At 38.6% G+C, this 20,585-nt stretch overlaps 2 protein-coding genes across 2 annotated transcripts in view; one reads left to right on the plus strand and one right to left on the minus strand.

Annotated features, from left to right (window-relative positions):
- The first annotated feature begins 1,210 nt into the window (after positions 1–1,210).
- On the plus strand, positions 1,211–4,574 carry LOC139475855 (chymotrypsin-like serine proteinase). Its single transcript, XM_071259065.1, has 6 exons — positions 1,211–1,250; positions 1,393–1,570; positions 3,456–3,546; positions 3,712–3,883; positions 4,004–4,149; positions 4,393–4,574. The coding sequence occupies exons 1-6, from the start codon at positions 1,211–1,213 to the stop codon at positions 4,528–4,530; spliced, it is 765 nt and encodes a 254-aa protein (XP_071115166.1). The 3' UTR covers positions 4,531–4,574.
- A 5,551-nt stretch (positions 4,575–10,125) lies between these two features.
- Positions 10,126–20,585, minus strand: part of LOC139475593 (chymotrypsin-like serine proteinase) — a 128,497-nt gene continuing 118,037 nt past the window's right edge. Inside the window, exons 4-9 of the mRNA XM_071258785.1 lie at positions 12,537–12,569; positions 12,214–12,375; positions 11,064–11,179; positions 10,745–10,913; positions 10,495–10,652; positions 10,126–10,251 (exon numbers count right to left, since the gene is read on the minus strand). Of these exons, the coding sequence (XP_071114886.1) occupies positions 10,126–10,251; positions 10,495–10,652; positions 10,745–10,913; positions 11,064–11,179; positions 12,214–12,375; positions 12,537–12,569 (764 nt within the window). The remainder of the gene's footprint in view (positions 10,252–10,494; positions 10,653–10,744; positions 10,914–11,063; positions 11,180–12,213; positions 12,376–12,536; positions 12,570–20,585) is intronic.

Below are 20,585 nucleotides of genomic sequence, written 5' to 3' on the forward strand. Positions count from 1 at the left end.
TTCAAGTAAATATAAATAGTCCATGCAACAGAATAACCAGCCTATTGTTTCTGCCGAAACAGATTCCACTTGGCGTGAAGGGCATGCAGAATTAAGACCTGGTTTTAGGTGTTACTTTTAGCTATATTAATTAATTCGCATCGAATGTTGATTTTCCCCCTCTCTCCATCCCTGCACCCCTCACACACTTTGTAACAGCATTTGAAATTGTATGAGGAGATTTATAATGATGGCCACAGTACAGAGGAGAGTGACGGTCTTAGCGTCGGCTGTCCTGGGATTACGAGGCTTGTATAGTATGTACATGTACGCACATATGTCGTCAGATCTTGCAAAACACCTGCTGTTTTTTCACATGTTCATAAATATAACGAAGGGTTGAAACGTTGAATTGAAGGAGACATTCTGATGGTTTTACATTCTGAAAAGCAAAATTACAACCTAGAATTGCGTAATTATGCTCAAATTTACCACGTGGAGTAATCAATATCAGGTTTTAAACATGTGGTTACTGCGCAATAAAATCACCTTGGTACACTAAAAATGGATGTCATAGGCAATGCATTCGATATGTCTTTGACGAACTTATACATAAGACAAACTACTGACAATATTCAAATAAGACAATATCCAGGGTGTTATACGTCCTTATTATGATGAACACCCTGGTCGCCACCTCAGCTTCTTTGTAAACCCTCTTCAAATGCCATTATGGTAAGGATTGCGCACCAATCCAATTTCTCTCATGAGAGAGAAAACATATGTGTTAAATTGCAGTATACTTGCATTATAGTGTAGGTTGGGAAAATAACCGTTGTCGTTGTTGCTTATAGTCTCAGTTCAGTTGTTAATAACACCAATTAATGGTTTAAAATGTGTATTTACTAAACAGTTAATTTGGTTAGTTGCAAGTTCAGCTGACTATTAATATTAATTTAAAAAGCGTATAATAGATTGTGGCCCGACAAATATAAGATGTATAATCAATATTATGAAATACTGTTACATCACTTGACATCCTCAATGAGTTGTTGAGTAACGCTGATGTTCGCAAGTAAGAACCATAAATCTTCAAAGTGGTATCAGTTTGGCTACACTATGAATAATGGCACATTTATGATGGTGGGAGAAGAACATATGATTTCTTCCCTGATCTGTATAAAAAGACTACCTGTCTGCACACATTGTCACTTCATCTCGATCCTCAAAGATGAACGCACTTCTCAACATCCTTCTCTGCACTTTGGCCGGTAAGTTGGTATTCTTATTCCAAATGTTACAAAGAACGAGCTAATGTCATACTATGGTCGGGTTTTCAATGATAAAACACATTAAATATGACCAGGATCACTTACATTGTATTGTACATGCACACGATACATGCTGTTGTAGCTACGGCCCTGGCTGAGATCAGTCCCAACATCGTTGGCGGCAGCAATGCAGCTGCTGGAGAGTTTCCCTGGCAAGGAAGTCTTCAGGTGAGGAGCGGAACCAGCTGGTTCCACATCTGTGGGTGCGTCCTCTACACCACCAGCAAGGCCCTCACTGCAGCCCACTGTCTCTCCAACAGGTAAATATGTACACTGATAAAACAAGAAGCAGAAAACTACAATTAAACCATGTTAAGAAGTAAAACTCCTATTACTTGATATCACGATCCGATAACATGCTAATGAGATCACATGGTCGGGACGACTTTAAGCGCCATACGGGGCGATGCAATGTCTACTTGATGAATAAATCAGAAGTTTATTTAGGGGTTTGCCGATTTGTGGGTGTTTCAGTAGACAAACATGGCTGAAAATTATTTGGCACTATATCATATAATGGGATGGTTCACTCAAACAGTGTAGTCATACGCGGTTTCTAAAGTTACTTCCTTTACTGAAAAATACCCAAATTATCTTAAAAATGAGATTGTATATTGAAGGAATTATTACCTTGGTGTGTTTCCGTACCGTAAATTTCGTATATTAGGAATACAAATAAGAGAATCTCACCCGAGTGTCTTTTGATATCAAATATATCAATGAGTGTTGATATATTTGATATCAAAAGATACGAGGGTGAGATTTTATTTCTCATCCAACATCATTCTTGCAATATTTTCAGTTTGTAGAGAGTAATAAACAGTGTCTTGAGTGTAAAAAGTACTGATAAGAGTTTCAGTAGCAGAGCCAATAGTGATGTCATTTGATTGTGACGTCATGGTTACCAATGACGTCACAATGGTCTGCGAAGCATTGTAATGCAATTTTATTCTCACGATGTCTACAATGTAGATATCGCTTGATCTCACCCAAGCCTTATCTATTGTGGGAGCCAGTTTTGGATAATAAATGTGTATTATGCTCGCCAAAGACTCGCATAATATAAACTTTCTTCTGAAGATATGATTTTTACGATACGGCAATACACTTCGCTAATAAAACATGTTGTTTTCTTTGTGACATTGCAGTTTCGAATGTCCTGAAAGTTGAACGGCAGTTTCGTTAAGGAAGTAGTATGTATGGTTTACCACAAAATTCTTTTTGAAAAAGGAAGATTCTATCAATCTGCACTGAAGAGGCCACAGGCCTATAGTACTAAGGTATTATTTCAGAGTAGTGGTAGTGGTAGAGTCTATACATTATAACATGATAATTAAACATTGACAATTCTTGCAAAGTTACACTGCTATTAGGGGAATTTAACAGACACTCAAATTTAACACATTTGGAAACACAAAGTAATAATCTGATATATATTTATTTCGAAATGAGGCACATATCGCCCAGGTACAACCAAAAACAATCGAAATCTGGCGAGATCTATTCGAAACATTACACAGTAATAAATAATGTTCAGTGTATATATGCGAATTTAAAATCTATAAGAAAGGCATCTGCTTGATACTATTAAGGGTTGAACCCATTTTTGTAAAACTTATATCCGCCAGTCTTCGTAGTCGTGACATGATGAATACAGAGTGGTATTCAACATACTCATCAACATGCATAACCATATCCAATCCTATACAGTGATTGTTCACATCAGTCTGAATTATCTGTTACAAAATTTGCATGGAAATATGTGTACTTTTCCCAAAGCATTAAACTTGTTTAGTCCCCACACCTCATTTACCCATGGTATTATTGGACTTAAATTGATATCTAAACTTATTTGTACATAGTGTCACCAAGGACATCTTCGTATTGCACTGATGCTTGTTTGGTTTGAAATAAGGTAACTGGTAAAGGAAACACCAACATATTCATAGAAAGTACACATTTCTAAACATTCCCCTTCCCTTTATAGAACCATTTTTCACAACCGGATGAAAACTCAGATGTTTTAGCATAGAGAAACTCCGAGGAAATATTTGAATTATTGGTTTAGTTGCACTAGTGTGAGGAATGTTTTAATTACTCAATGCTCATGCAACCCTGAAAATGTCTCTCTCATGATATTCACAGCGCCAGCAGTTACCGTCTCGGCTTTGGCATGCTTAGAATGAACAATGTTGATGGCACTGAACAGTACTCCTCAGTCACCTCCTACACCAACGTGAGTTATGTCCCTTATTTTTAACATTTTCACATAATGCCTATCGCCTACAGTTTACTTTCATATTTGGATTTCGAAATGGAAATGTAACAGAGGGAATTCTATTGTGTTGACAGTTTCAAGTGTCAGCTACTGAGCACTATTGTGTCTGTTAATCTCGTGTAGCACCCTAACTATAATGGTAATGCTGCTGGCTATCCTAACGACATCGCAGTCCTGAGGCTCACAAGCTCAATGGACACAAGCAGTTCAGCTGTGGGAACCGTCAGTCTGGCTTCTGGTAGCAACGACTATGCCGGACAAACATGTACGATCAGCGGATGGGGAAGACTCAGTGGTCAGTATTCCTAATTGAGTAGAGTCTTTTGTTACCATGTTACAGTTCATTTGTCCATACTAACTATGCAGACTACATCAATGTGGCAGTACATGTACCATGTGTTTGTTCCCGTAGGAGGTGGCAGCACCCCCAATAACCTTCAGAAGGTCGACATGACCGTGCTGACCAACAACGAGTGTTCCAGCAGATGGTCTGGTATCAGTGGTGCCACTGTCAACTCTGGACACATCTGTATCTTTGAGTCTGGCAGATCTGCCTGCAGTGTGAGTTCACGTTACCACGCCTACCGTTGTTGACATATAAATCACGTAGATAAGCCATTCCTGCACTAGCCCTACCGCTATCTCTGCAAGTGTACTACGTTGTTTCACATGAAATGATTTATCATACGGATACGTTGTTGTAGTATGACGTGTTTGTCATTGTGAATTACCATCGCATATGTTCCATTAACGTGTGATAATACTCTATATAGGTTTAAACTGACAAATTACTTTGTGTTTTAGGGTGACAGTGGTGGCCCGCTGGTATGCGGTAATACGCTGACTGGAATCACATCATGGGGTATCAGCTCCTGCTCTGGCAGCTACCCCAGTGTCTACACTCGTGTGTCCAACTTCTACTCCTGGGTCCAGGGACAGTAAAATGCACTCCTTGTGGAACTGGCGGTTCACGTTTCACGAATAAAATAGACCAACCGTTCAAAGTGTGTTATCTTTTTTTGACAGAAAAAGACCCAGTCTGTATGATGCGTTTGAGGAAAATGTGCAGTGACAAGTCAAGGCTTTAAAAACTACATACCTGTCTCTATTGGTTCTTATGGCCTGAAATACTACTGAAGATATAGCCAATGTCAGTAAATTTTAAAACAATAAATACATGTGCTTATTGTTATTTTCCTACATAATAATTCACTAGATAAAACAAAACTCCTCAATAATTGATGATCATATATAAATTAACCACCCATTATGTGATAGTATGTAATACGTGAACAGTACACGCTATATGTAATTTTATGGAAACGTCTGTGGCGACGCTGATTCTTACCATACACACTATAATGTAATACGCCAAAAGTGTTTTGTAGCCTCTATTTACACAGCTGTAACAGGAAGGGGATGAAAGTTAAATTAAATGAGTTGCTGTTACCAACAAATGCGCCCTGTAGATCGGTAGATCGTGAACTGAACAGCCGCCAATTTTCATGAGTTCCCTAGTAAATGTGAGGATGTTTAAGTAAATGTCACCTCACAATTACCAGGAACGAAATCCAAAACCTGGGGTAAAAACCTGGGCATCCATTGCTACTCGTAAGAGTTGAACTAAGTTTGGCATCCAGGTGGTTTGTGCCCCTGTTTTGGTTGAGGGCACTGGTTCTAGGAATAGCGTTCCCCTATCAAATTTTGAGGTCAATCGAGCATGCTCTTTGCATCAAGATTTCAAAGAGCGAATTAAGTCCGGACTAGTACAAGCAGCCACAACAGACACACACACGCACGCACGTTACTATATAATTGCAATACTCTTGAACGTGGCGTTAAACCTCATTTCATCTCACGATCCAAATGGTCTTGTCGACAGTAGTTAAAACCAAATGACCACAACTGAAAGCATAACAATATCTAAGAAGACTCCGTTCTTGTTCAAAGTGAAACATTATCAGCATCCAATAAAATACATACAAAACCCATTCTATATTCATCAGAAATTCTGCTCTAAGCAGATTAGTTTGTATGATTCTAACAATGTGATGAGCATGTGTCACGGTGGCAGGCAACAAACACAAACTTTGTTTATCTTGGAAGAAAGATCATGCTCGCTTGTACCTCAAAAGTTGTGAAGGCGCCAAAGGTAGCAGCTGCTGGACTATTGCTCCACCCAAAGGGAAAGTTGATCATTGGATGGTAGCAATAATTTCTCTCATCTAACACAATGGTAAGACTGTGAACATTGTAATAACATTCTTGTGTTCCATGGCATATCCTACATTTTTCAAAATAAATCTGTTACTGTAGCTAATTTGCTAATCTTATTTGATGGTGATTGATAAACACATGGTTGTGATAATGGTCGGAATCGTACCAGTACTTTCAGTTGAGATTTTTTATTAAGATTAAGGAAAATATTTTGTCGCTTTTAATTTATTTGGATTAACGACGCTTTGAACAGTTTATCAGCTATATGACGGCGTGGCAGCTTAATGTGGGAGGAAAGCCGGGAGCGATGCAGGGGATATTAAAAGATGATGTAACGAATATGCAATTAAATCGTTAAGCTATCAATCGGTTCCATTGAGGATCACAATATTATATTGTTTGCATTGCCCATAGACCCTCTTGCAGGGATATGAATGTGTTATTCATTGACACTGTTATCTTTTTATCCTGGCTAGAGTGAGTGGGTGAGTGTGGTTTTTCACCGCTTTTAGCAATATCCCAGCAATATCACGTCGGGGGACACCAGATATGGGCATCACACATTGTACCCATGTCGGGAATCGAAACCGGGTCTTCAGCGTGACGAGCCAACGCTTTAACCACTAGGCTACCCGACCGCCCCTATCCTGGCTAGAAGCTGTAATTTGTACTTTGCATGAGGCTGGGCAAATGCATATGTGTATGCGATATACATGTATATTCACCATGTAATACTTTAATATACATCAGGCAGGCAGACAGTCATGTTTGTACAAATTGTGTCAAATCTCCTGGGACTGGCGATTTACACGAGTTTGGCTTCCCTTTTACTACTTAAAATTATTTCGGAGATGCAGTTTTTGAACATTTGATTCCCGAATTTAGCCGCGTTTAATGTATATCAACGTAGACAGTTATTGGTATTTTTCCGGAGTTTATTAATAAATGGTTATCATTCTGTGTATTCTTGGTTAAAATTGATACTCAGCAACTAAGGCTGGTCGTGAGAGGATTGGGTGTTCGTGTTCGGTGACTTGGTCGATAGCGTGTCATCGTGCCATGGACTATTTACAGGCCGCCGTCATACAGCTGGTATGCTGCTGGCGTTTAGCAACAAACAGATGTGCAAACAACATTATTTCGCAGTTATTTGTTTCGTGTGAAACGCTCTGACGTCATGACACAATGGATGACTTTATATGTCTCCATAATACCTGGATCGCTTTGTTAAATCAAAGCGACAAAACTCTTTCCATAATCTTAATAAATCTCAACTAAAAGCATTTGTACGATTTCGACTATATCACAAGCATTTGTATATGAATCACTATATAAAAAACTTAAGAAACAGAAGCTAAAGTGGAGGATATATTTTGAAAGATGTAGGTTATGCCTTGGAGCACAAAAATGTTATTACCATGTTTACAGTCTTACCAGTGTGTTAGAGAAGAGGGAAACTTCTACTGTCCAATGATCAACTTTCCCTTTGTGTGGAGCAATAGTTGATATTAATATTTGATACACAGACCATGATGTATATGGTGGTGAAGGATGCCCAAGGGTTTTTCCCATATTATTAATATTACGGTGGATACAAAGGGTAATTATCAAGCGCAAGCAGTATATGTTTGTTCAGAATTAAGTCGGGCGGAGTTTTGTTTTTCTTTTAGTCGAAATTATGCCGATGGAATGTTAAAGTTTAAACTCACTCACTCACTATTTGCTGCCGTAATATTACGTTCGGTTTTCGATCCCACTGTACCACAATTTCGCTCATTTCAGCCCGTTGGAAAGGTTTAGTAGATTTCTGTTATACAGCGAAAAGAGGTAATCAAAACAATGGAAGTATTTTCAGGTTGATCACCTGTAGGCTGCTAGTTATCGCCCTAGTCTAAAGCGTTAAATTATGTTATTAAATAGTATTTTCGGGAAGAGACAGAAACATGATTGCCAATTACGAATAGGCCTAATTAGCTCTGACTGAATGGGGATCATCTGGTTGTTGCTGTTCTCTAAAGTTATATTATAACAAAGCGCTTAGAATGTGTATTTTTAATATTTTCCCCAAAGAATCAATTCATCATTTTACGATAAATATATTCGTCTCCCTTCTAATAAAAACGTGCAGAGTCTCGCGTCGCGCTGTAACGGGGTGTTTGCGGTACTTGGTCCTTGGTGGTGTGGTGATAGGCTTGTGAATGGTAATAGTCAAAAGTTATTACAATATATTGTCAGTGAGTTGGTCATCGTTTGTCGATTATTAAGGTGAGATAGGTGTAGCCAATGTGCACCAATGAAAAATACAATGAAATTGATTGCAAACATATTCGTTCGGTTTTCGATCTCCATATTTTGCCATGTACTGTACAGAATTAAATTGAACTATATTATGTTCAATAATTGTAGAACCAAATAAGTTTTATATGATATGTATTTCAAAATTGAACTGTAGCTGTTAACTGCGCAGTGATGAAGATGTGAGTCGTAATTAGTAACAAAGGCTGTTTGATATATTTATTTCCATTTAGATTCCGGGTTAGAATTAGTCCCTAATAATCCATGGTAGTACTAACAGCTGCCTAATGGGAAGCAAATTGAAGACTAATTGTGTTTCATTGAACTCCAACAGAGGTTGTTGGACGTGGCTCACAATATCAACAATCCCTGGTTGGTCTTGCCAAGAATCTATTCTTTCAGACTGGAGCATGATATTTAAACCAAATTACGTAAGGTGTTTCTTATTTTGGTATGAACTTGATAATTGTATTACTGGTGTTTTAAACAATTATACAATATATGTTATTTTTTGGGATGAACTATAAATATATGCTTATTGAATATAGTTTTGACTGTTCTAAAGTGGTACATTGTTGTTTTCGCTGCAGCAAGGGTGTAACTGAGACACGAGGCACAACAGGAATGTTGGATCATTGAGGAATAAAAAAAAAAAAACCGGAGCTGTGAATAATGTTAATGCAAGTACAGTTGTTGAATCCCATTGTCTGTATTTGCATAAATGTATTGTGTTCTATGAATGTTAACATATGTATCCATCAGACACTTGCACATTATACATTGTTGTTAGAATAGTGATAAAACTTGATCTCCAATTGAATGTTTCTTATCATATATATTTCAAATACCTTCTCGAGATTAATAAAAACAATTTCTGCATTTCAGGGAAGTGGATAAAAACAAAATCAAAGGAAAAAGATTCTGTCATTCAATAATTGCGAAAAGTGTATAAGTTTTCAATTATCTTAAAATATTAAAATGTCAACACAACTGTGTCTTGGAGTTCTTTGTTAAAAGGTCACGTTCCATGACTGAAAGTTGAAAAATACTATATAGAGTTGAGTTTTAGACCTGGAACCTTCTAAGGAGATCAGACATATTTTCGGTCACAGCTATAAAAGCAGATATATATTTTTATTTAACTCTTTAAGCCTGACGATAAGCAACCTTGCAACTGTGTCATTTTTGTGGCAGGCAATTTTTATTTTTCACCAATCTGAAGCATAATTCTTTTTGTCAAGAATGTTGCACGACAATAAATGTTTTCAATAAAATCCCATCCCGGCGCTACTCATAAGGGGTGAACCCCTTTTTGAATGTTGTTGTAACCATGTGGAAACGTTTTCAAAACGTTTTAAGAAGGTTTTAAGGTTTCCATAATATTTCTAGCCAAAGCGTTTTTGGAAACGTTCTGAAAACGTAAAAGAAACTCCACACATTTCGTTTTTGAAAACGGTTTTTGTTAACGTTTTTGAAACCATATGGACACGCTCACAAAACGTTTTAAGAATGTTTTTAGGTTTCCATAATATTTCTAGCCAAGGTTTTGTTTGAAACGTTTCGAAAACGTAAAAGAAACTCCACTTATTTAGGTTTTTGAAACCATATAGAAACGCTTTCAAAACATTTTTAAAATGTTTCTGTGTTAGCTGGGTTTTAGGCCATATGAACCCACAGAGACAGGGGGTCCATAGTTAAAGCGTTGATTTGTCACAGCAAATTTTCCACAAATGTATCATACAGACTGATTCTTTTTCTGTCAAAAAGAGATAACACATTTTGAATGGTTGGTTTATTTTATTCGTCAAAGGGGCGGTCGGGTAGCCTAGTGGTTAAAGCGTTCGCTCGTCACGCTGAAGACCCGGTTTCGAATCCCGACATGGGTACAATGTGTGATGCCCATTTCTGGTGTCCCCCGCCGTGATATTGCTGGAATATTGCTAAAAGCGGCGTAAAACCAAACTCACTCACTCACTCACTCATTATTCGTCAAATGTGAACCGCTAGTTCCACAAGGAGTGCATTTTACTGTCCCTGGACCCAGGAGTAGAAGGAGGACACACGAGTGTAGACACTTGGGTAGCTGCCAGAGCAGGAACTGATACCTCCAGTCAGCGTATTACCGCATACCAGCGGGCCACCACTGTCACCCTAAAACACAAAGTAATTTGTCAGTTTAAACCTATATAGATTATTATCACACGTTAATGGAAGATATGCGATGGTAATTCACAATGACAAACACGTCATACTACAACAACATATCCGTATGATAAATCATTTTATGTGAAACAACGTAGTACACTTGCAGAGATAGCCGTAGGGCCAGTACAGGAATGGCTTATCTACGTGATTTATATGTCAACAAAGGTAGGCGTGGTAACGTGAACTCACACTGCAGGCAGATCTGCCAGACTCAAAGATACAGATGTGTCCAGAGTTGACGGTGGCACCACTGATACCAGACCATCTGCTGGAAGAGTCGTTGTTGGTCAGCACGGTCATGTCGACCTTCTGAGGGTAGTTGGGGGTGCAAAAACATGGTAAATGTACTGCCACATTGATGTAGTGTGCATAGATCGTATGGACAAATGAACAATAACATGGTAACGAAAGGCTGTACTCAATTAGGAATACTGACCACTGAGTCTTCCCCATCCGCTTATCGTGCATGTTTGTCCGGAATAGTCGTTGCTACCAGAAGCCAGACTGACGGTTCCTACAGCTGAACTGCTTGTGTCCATTGAGCTTGTGAGCCTCAGGACTGCGATGTCGTTAGGATAGTCAGCAGCATTACCATTATAGTTAGGGTGCTACACGAGATAAACAGACACAATAGTGCTCAGTAGCTGACACTTGAAACTGTCAACACAATAGAATTCCATTTCAAAATTCAAACATGAAAGTAAACTGTAGGCGATAGACGTTATGTAAAAGTGTTTAAACTGAGGGACATAACTTACGTTGGTGTAGGAGGTGACTGAGGAGTACTGTTCAGTGCCATCAACATTGTTCATTCTAAACATGCCAAAGCCGAGACGGTAACTGCTGGCGCTGTGAACATCACGAGAGAGACATTTTCAGGGTTGCATGAGCATTTAGTGATTAAATCATTCCTCACACAACTACTTAATTATTAATAATTCAAATATTTCCTCAGTTAATATATGATTCAACATTTGAGCTTTCATAGTCATTTGTTTCACACTTTGCCGATAACACTTAAGGCATCATTTTTTTGATTGATTATAACAATTGTGTTGTGTTTGATAGTTCAAACAAGAAATGCACCCGGAAGTTACCCAAAATATTCGTGATTCTACAATTATCAAGGGAAGAAGTATTTGAGTGTTTACAGCATCTCACATGCAACAGAGCATCGAGGTTATCTCATATTATTCCCCAGTTCTTCAAAATATTCTTCAGATTTGTTACTTCTACATCTCAAATTAATATTCAATGTGAAAAAGGGATTTTTGTTCTCAACCATATACTAATATAATCCATGAACAAAAAGATCCAAACAGACTGTGTGTAAATGATTATGGAGGTAATACTCTTAGTACATTTAGTTAGATATTGACATTCATAATAATATTAGGTAATTTTCTGTTCTCTTTCTTTATTAACAAATTAACGATCCAGATTCAAGATGAGTGCATGCATGGGATTCAGAAACGTCCAGCTTTTACATAGCTTTTATTATAAAATTGCAGTTGATATAATTTTGTTTAAAAGTTGTATTAATGGTCTACGGAGACAGATAAGGGAACTATCAGCCAAGTGCGTTGCCGTATCGTACAAATCACATCTTCGGAAGAGTCTTGTCGAGCATAATACATATTTGTATTCCTGATAAATGAAATTTACGATACTGAAACACACCAAGGTAATAATCTCTTTAATATCAGCAAACCCCTAATTTAACTTCTTCTGATTTACTTATCAAGTAGACATTGCATCGCCCCGTATGGCGCTTAAAGTCGTTCCTGCCATGTAATCTCATTAGCATATTATGAGATCGTGATATCAAGTAATAGGAATAATTACTTCTTAACATGGTTTAATTGCATGTTTTTGCTTATTGTGTTATCAGTGTACATATTTACAGTAGGGCGGCAGTGAGGGCCTTGCTGGTGGTGTAGAGGACGCAGGCACAGATGTGGAACCAGCTGCTGCCGCTCTTCACCTGGACACTTCCTTGCCAGGGAAACTCTCCTGCAGCTGCATTGCTGCCGCCAACGATGTTGGGGCTGATCTCAGCCAGGGCCGTAGCTACAACAGCATGTATCGTGTACATGTACAATACAATGTAAGTGATCCTGGTCATATTTATTATGCTTTATCATTGGAAACCCGACCAAAGTATGACATTAGCTCGTTCTTTGTAACTGTAAAATAGACCAGAGACATTTGGAATAAGAATACCAACTTACCGGCCAAGGTGCAGAGAAGGATGTTGCGTTCATCTTTGAGAATCGAGATGAAGTGACAATGTTTGCAGACAGGTAGTCTTTTATACAGATCAGGGAAGAAATCATATGTTCTTCTCCCACCATCATAAATGTGCCATTATGCATGGTGTAGCCAAACTGATAACACTTTGAAGGTTTATGGCTCTTATTGAAGATGTCATGTGATGTAACAGTATTTCATATTTGATTACACATCTTATATTTGCCAGGCCACAATCTATTATACGCTTTTAAAGTTAATATCAACATGTAGCTGAACTTACAACTAACCAAATTAACTGTTTAGCACATACACATTGTGAAACCATTAATTGGTGTTATGAACATCTGAACTGAGACTATAAGCAACTACGACAACGGTTATTTTCACAACCTACACTATACTGCAAGTATACTGCAATTTAACACATATGTTTTCTCTCTCATGAGAGTAATTGGATTGGTAGGCAATTTTTACCATAATGCCCTTTAAATAGGGTTTACAAAGAAGCTAAGGTGGCGAAAACGACCAGGGTGTTCATCATAATAGATAAGGACGTATATTGTCTGGATATTGTCTTAATTTGATATTGTCAGTAGTTTGTCTTATGAATAAGTTCGTCAAAGACATAGGGAATGCATTGCCTATGACATTCATTTTTTTATTGTACCAAGGTGATTCACTGCGCAGTAAGCATGCCCCCAGGCATTCATTATATTACGAAACCGGTTGGGAACCCTTAGTTGAGCGTAGAAAGAAACGTAAACTTTGTCTTTTCTTCAAAATTAATCATAACATGGCCCCTTCCTATCGAACAGATATTCTACCCAAAACGGTTGCAGCAAAAAACTCATAGAGTCTCAGAAACATCAGTGTTCCTGTCACAAGACTAAGACATTCGTGTAAATCCTTTTACCCATCGTCTATCCGATTGTGGAACTCTATTCCGTTATCAGATCGAAATTCTACGATTTCTTGTTTTAAAAATTCGCTACAAAAGCACCACCCCACGTCACCTGCGTACTTCGCTTATGGAAAAAGAAAATATAATATCTTACACACAAAACTGAGATACATGTGCAGTCAGTTGAATTATGATTTATATAGAATTGGTATAAAAGATCACCCGAACTGTACATGTTCGAATACATGTGAAAATGCATATCATTATCTCATGGAATGTCCATTGTTTAGTCATCAGCGTGAAATTATGTTAAACAGCCTTAAACATATTGTTCATAACATACCTATTGATGTACACTTACTGTTACACGGCAATGCAGATCACGTTGTTACAGAAAATGAAGCTATATTTAAGGCAGTACAACATTATATATGTACAACTAAAAGATTTGTGTAAAGAACTGTTCATTCACACTATAAATCTCCTCATACAATTTCAAATGCTATTACAAAGTGTGTGAGGGGTGCAGGGATGGAGAGAGGGTGGGAATCAAAATTCGATGCGAAGTAATTGATATAGCTAAAAAGTATCTCCTCGAACCAGGTCTTAATTCTTCTTGCCCTTCGCGCCAAGTGGAATCTGTTTCGGCAGAAAAGCTAGGCTTGTTATTCTATTGTATTGACAATTCATATTTACTTGAAAGTAAACGCCTCTCCGTCTATATTCAAAGGCGAATGGGATGACGTTACCGGAGGTTTATGGCTATGGAGTAAACCCCTCCCGTACCCCCGCACCCCTTTGTAAAGTGGATGTGGGCAGTGAGTAACATATACCGTATTCGACGTATTAAGCTCTTATAGGGGGCTCTTATTAGAATATTATTTTGGTGAAAAAACCGAGTTGAAAGATAAATTTCTTGGGTTATGCTGACAGTCTGAAATGATTATGTACGACAGATATATTTTTCTTCAATTTAATTGCCCATAATTAAGGGTGCATATAACACACGAGTGCGTATTGTACGCGAATAAATAAGTCTTGTAAACATTGAGCAATCGGATCGATCGGGGTGCTAATTGGGATTGTTCACTTGACCTTATTTTAGCAAATACCGCCGTGGTCGCTTTTTAGAGCGGGGCGCTTATTACGTTGAATACGGTATGTGAAATTTAGGGTAAGATATTTATACAAGAAGAGGCCTCTCCATGGGCACCATTTGTGCTCCCATTCTTGAGATTTGAAGATTTCAAAGAGCGTCATACGAATCTTGCTCAAAAGTTGTTTGATCAGGGTAACAAGATTCTGTCAGGGTTACAGGCCTTGGCTTTCCATCGCCCGCGGGATATAAAAACGTTTTATAGTAAACAAATGGAAGACATTTGCAAATTTGACACATCCGTGACAAAATGGTGCCTGACGCAATTCCATCAGTACAATGTGTTCCCGTGTTTTTCCAGGTGAATAATTGATTTGCCTTTGCATGTGTTTTTAACGGGTGCCACCGGTGGGGCAGGATATGCACACCTTTTCGTGAACACCTGGTTTCATCACTATTTTATAGTGATTCATAAACACTTGCTCGTGATATAGTCTGAATCGTACAATCTACTCTGCTTTAAACAGAGATTTCTATTGGATATGGAAAGGGTTTAATCGCACAATACGCAGAATACGCACAATACACAAAACACAATATTCAGTAAACAAGACTTCTGTCACACGATCATGTATCTACAAATATAAGATAAATAAAACGCAAAGATCAATGAACAACGAAGCGAGGTTTATTTAAGGATTGACTGCTACGCGGATTCATACAGTTTGCATATCGGTTTTTCGATTCATACCTAAATGAACCCAAATAATACACAGTCAATGCTTATAGTTAAATTCGACATGTTTTATCTACAATAGTTGCGATTGTTAATCATTCCAGGTGTAGGAATATATACTGTGGCGTGACATGAATCAGGTGATTGTTTAATTTATGCACATAAATTGACACGCCTACTCAGTCAGTAGCCAATCAACGGAGAGTAGGATCAAAACAATGTTCATTGGGCCTGTCAATTAAGGCTAGAGGCGAAAGAACTGCAACAGTCAGACTGTAAAACAAACCGGGACAAATATGCCCGGGAGAAGGCGGCTGTTTCAAATAACATGGTCAGTTACCGCCAGATTCAAACATTACTTCCCTGATTACGATAATGATAGTTAGAAATGAAACCGGAAGACATGAAAGTTCAACCGAGGCGAGCAGGAAAAAAAAGCGAGCGAGCCTGCACGATTGCTTTCATTCTTTCTCGGCCTTCGGTTTCAAAGGGTAGTTTGGACAATGAATATACAGGAAAGTCGCTAAATGTCCTGTGCATGACGATACACGTGAGCAGAAAGGGAATTCCCTCGACTGTAATATTAGGATTCCCCGACATTCCGCAGTAATAAAAGGAGTGCGCCTTGGTAGGCGTGGCTTAATGTTTTACATTCATTAGGAAATGAATGCAATAACACGTGACCAATCAGCCAATCAGAATGCAGGAATTTCAATGAACACAACAAAAATTCAATTATTTCACGATGAAACAGTTCTATCATGACATCTATTCAGGAGATTCGAACATACGCTAGAAACTGGATGACATCGTATATAGGGATGATGTAAGGTTTGAGCGGGAAGTGTATTGTGAGTTGTTCCCCATAGCTTTAAATGGGCGACGCAGATAAACCCAGTGGCCGAAAGATCGCATCCGAAAGTGGGAGAAATATGACAATCAGAATTTGGAGAAAAGATACGATAATCGACATGAGGATTGTGAGATTATGCGGGAAATTTTACACACCTGTTCATAAAATGTACTTGTTCCCAAATTCCGAGGTCGGATTCTAGTCAGGGAATCATCATTATTAAAATACGTGTAAATAATTTTGAACATCCTGATAAAAGGGGATCTACAAAATGTTGATATCTCACATAAGTAATAAACGACTCATGGTCGTTGTTTATCGTACAATAACACACTGAAGGGAGAATAAACCAATCGGGACTGTGGTCCTCATGTTTTTTTCTCTCTGCAGTGTTTTATTGTACGATTAACAACGACCACGAGTCATTTATATCTTTAATACATGTACCTCAGGTCAAGCATTGACAGCACTGTTGGTTAATTTCATTACCACAGTGTCCCGTTGAGATTCCGGGTTAGAATTGATGCCCAGTGACTTATGCTGTTCGTAAGATCGGATCGGGTGGTCAAGCTCTGTGGATTGCATGTCATCGTGCCCCGCAGCGTTGATTGCTGCTTGTAATCAATCACTGAAGCAGTCGTCATATAGCAGGAATATTGCTAAGTGCGGCATTAAACAACAAAGAAACATTAATACCATATTTTTAATAAATTTTGACACATCTCGTTTTCAGCTGGGCATGTGTTTGCCGGTTACACTGAGGTTGTCATAAATTATCGTCCATCGATAAGGTACGATCTAGGGATACAAGGTAAACCATACATTTAAAAGGACACTCCGTGATCTGATACTTGTTTCCTTGTATAGACAAAAGATTTGCTTGTTTATTAATGCCGCCCAATAGTGCAGCTATATGACGGCGGTCTGTAAGCAATAGACTTTGGGCCTGAAAAGCCAGTGTTTTTCTTACAAAACGTGGTGACAACAGATACAGTTACGTATCCATAATCAGAGGTTCATCTCAATTTGCCATAAATTGAAGCATAGGCCATCTGAAGTTTACTGAGAAAATAATATGTGAAATGCTGGACTTTCTCATTGATAACATCAATGTAATATTTAGTCGTAAGTCATGAAATTAGGCAAGTAGTAGTCATCCCCTTTGGCACCCACTGTGCTCCCCTTCTTGCGGATCTGTTTCATCAAATAGCCAATTCCCCTCCCTGATTCACCAACCTAAACTAGAAAGGAGACCAGCGATACCGCCTAATCTTTTTTATATATTCAAATCATAAAGATTCAGAGTGACAAAACACTCTCCACAAGACTGTCTGACAAGAGGGATGAATTCAACTTTCAAATAGGCAACTTTCCCTTCATGTCTAACCTGTCAGATCAAATGTTCAAAAACATCAGCAAATCTCACCCTACGTTTAACACACATACTAATTATAATTAACCAGTAACAATAACGGTGAGTTGTTCTAGATATATTACATCAATAATGGTATTGCAGTTCACAGCTGAAAGATGTGATTCACATTATTGAAGTGAAACCATCAACAGCCTGACACTTGTTTGCATTTGTTCTTCTGTAAGTACATTGCTTCGTGGGAGCATGACATGCCAGACCCATCTTGGTTTGTCTTCATGGAATCATTCCTGGCGTGATTTCCCGTCCACAGCGAGAAACGGTGTCTGCCAGCATGGTGTGACCGGATACTTTGGAAAGGGTCAGGGATTCCACAGCTGCGTTACAACTCCCATCCGGAACTGAAGATCAGCGACCACAAACCTGTCAGTTACCTCTTTGATGCCGGGGTCGGTGTTCTATTGGTATTGCCTTTCAGAAATTGCCAGTTGTGTGTTGGACGTGATTACCTTTTTCGCGAATACCTGGTGTTATCACTGATTTTAAGTGATCCATTCATACAATTTTCAGAAATTCGTTGCCTTTTGGGCCCAATGAAATCTGTTTCGGTGGATAATGTAAACTGATTACTCTGTTGTGTTGATGTTTTATAAATATTTGATTTTTGGTTTTTATAACGAAATAGTTAGGATGGGATCGCCTCGTGGTTCAAGCTTCTGCTCGTCGTGTCAAGAACCCGGGCTCTATTCCTTAAATGGGATCAGTGTGTGAAGCACATCTATCGTGTACCTAGTCGTCACATGGATTCACTGTTGCAAACATCAGCATAAATTCACAATCACCCACTCACTACGTGTATAGCGTTAGGACAGGGGGTAGACCAGTGGTTAAGTCGTTTGCTAGTCACGCCAAAGACCCGGGTTTGATTCCCAAAATGGGACCATAACAATACTTTTTGTCATGAAGAAAGTCACAAGATCTCAATCGCGGAATGGTTTCCTATGTTAACAATTGTTTTCTGTAAGCTATTATTCATAAATCCCACGACTGTGTTGGGTGAAATTAAAGACAATATATTTGGTGCTAGAAACGTTCATGGGAGCTTTCGTGAAATTTGGTTCCGAAAACTATATCAACTGCTTATGTATTTAATCGATGAATTATTGATTAAAATATAAAGAAATCCGAAAATTCCCTTTTAATATTTTGCAAGTATATATTCCAAATAGTCCTTGAATCTCAAATTACCTCTTTATATTTGGGTATATAAAAATAAGGACAATGAAGATGTTTCTCCAGTGAAATATTCCAATCATAATATTGAATCACGCTTGATAAAACATGTGGTTATACATCTTTGTGTGTCAGTGCATCTCTGGTTAATAGTGATGGCCTTGACATGGCCTTGACATAGATGGCCTTGACATAGCTGCACATGACACACAATCAGCTAAGTCACAGAGGATGACCTCAGGTTTACGAATATGTTGAAGACGTATGTTCCCAGTAGCTTCGGCACATCCATCGAGACCCTCGTGTATGAACACGGACGAATCACAGACGAAATGATAAAAAGTCGCCGGGCTTTCCTGCCACATCAAGCTAACATCCACTGAAGGCTCAAACAATGTAAAAAACCTCACTCACTCACTCACTCACTCAGTTGATAACCGTTTATATGTGTACAAAAATATTCATCTTCTATTGCAGTCTTATATTTGGGTCAATGAACCGCCATTGTACTGTCCTGCTACTATCGATATTCAGTATTGGCTGATTGGTATTGGTTAAACCGTGTAAAATATTGGGCAATGTACCGCCAATGTACTTTCCTACCACTATCGAAATTCGCATGGCACGAAATGACATTTTGGTCCCCATTTCTGTATCCAGAGTGAAGCGGCGTTTTTGAGTTCAACGGATACATACAATGGCCGTAAATACAGGTAAGTTGAGATGTTATTATCTTGAAATGTGAAATTAAAACTTTCAAATATGAAACATTTCATAAAGAAAAACAATACTCCTGACTCGAAAGAAATGGCAAAATAGATGGGTATTAAAACTGAATTGGTTTGGAATAAACTAGGCATGCAATTAGCGCCGTGGTTCTTCTAATCATTTCAAATGTGCACAAACGTCACGTCGTAACCGTATTTTGACAAATCTACAAGAAATAGTCAAAAAGCACATACACTTCACGTGTTATGTCCTCGCTTTGATGAGTGAGTGTGTTGGGTTTAACGCTGCTTTAACAGCGTAGTACTTATATCACGGTGTCAGCTTAATGTGAGAGGAATATAGTGAAGCATGTCTTTCACATTTAGCTATTTGTTGAAACCCACGAGTAGGTCTGGTGCTGACAAAAATAAGATTATAATCAGAGCGTGTCTGGGATTCGAAACCAGGATCTTAGGATTCCGGCTCGCCTAAGGGACGCAACTCTTTGCAGGAATTGTGGCGCCTTAGACGACAATTCCATGTATCCCCCTTTAGCGCAATGATGCCATAAACCAATTTATGGCCACGGCGGTTAAGGCCGATGTTACGCTAATGTTCATCTTTAAACCCGTATCCAAATGTGCTGAAATACACGATTTCGTAATAGATAGAATATAAACACGTGCTTTTTTAACACATTGCTGGATAGGGCGCGATGGTCATCTGACGAATCCGAAAGTGGAGTTAATTATATAAATTTAGTATATAATATTTATATTCTAGATCATTCTGGATACTTGAGACACGGTGGTCCAGAGCAGCCTATGTCACGTACTGTAGCAACCGTGATCTGCTAATCGTGGGCTCAAATCCTAGAATTATTCCGATTTTAGTCCTAGGAATGTCAGCGTCATATATGTATTACGGATGGTTCAGTGGTACTCTGCAGATATGCTCTCTGTAGCTAAAGGACTCGCTTGTCGATGGTTCGAATCCTAGAATCAGGCCGAATTTGATCCTAGGATTGTCAGCACCATATTGTATGAGTGTTGACACGAGGTCGTGACATGTATGACATACATCACTTCAGTTTTGCCTTCCTAACACTGACTCGCCTTGACGAAACTG

The sequence above is a fragment of the Haliotis cracherodii genome, unplaced genomic scaffold (genome assembly GCF_022045235.1).
Source record: "Haliotis cracherodii isolate W230 unplaced genomic scaffold, xgHalCrac1.p SCAF_3, whole genome shotgun sequence".
NCBI classification, from domain to species: Eukaryota; Metazoa; Mollusca; class Gastropoda; order Lepetellida; family Haliotidae; genus Haliotis; species Haliotis cracherodii.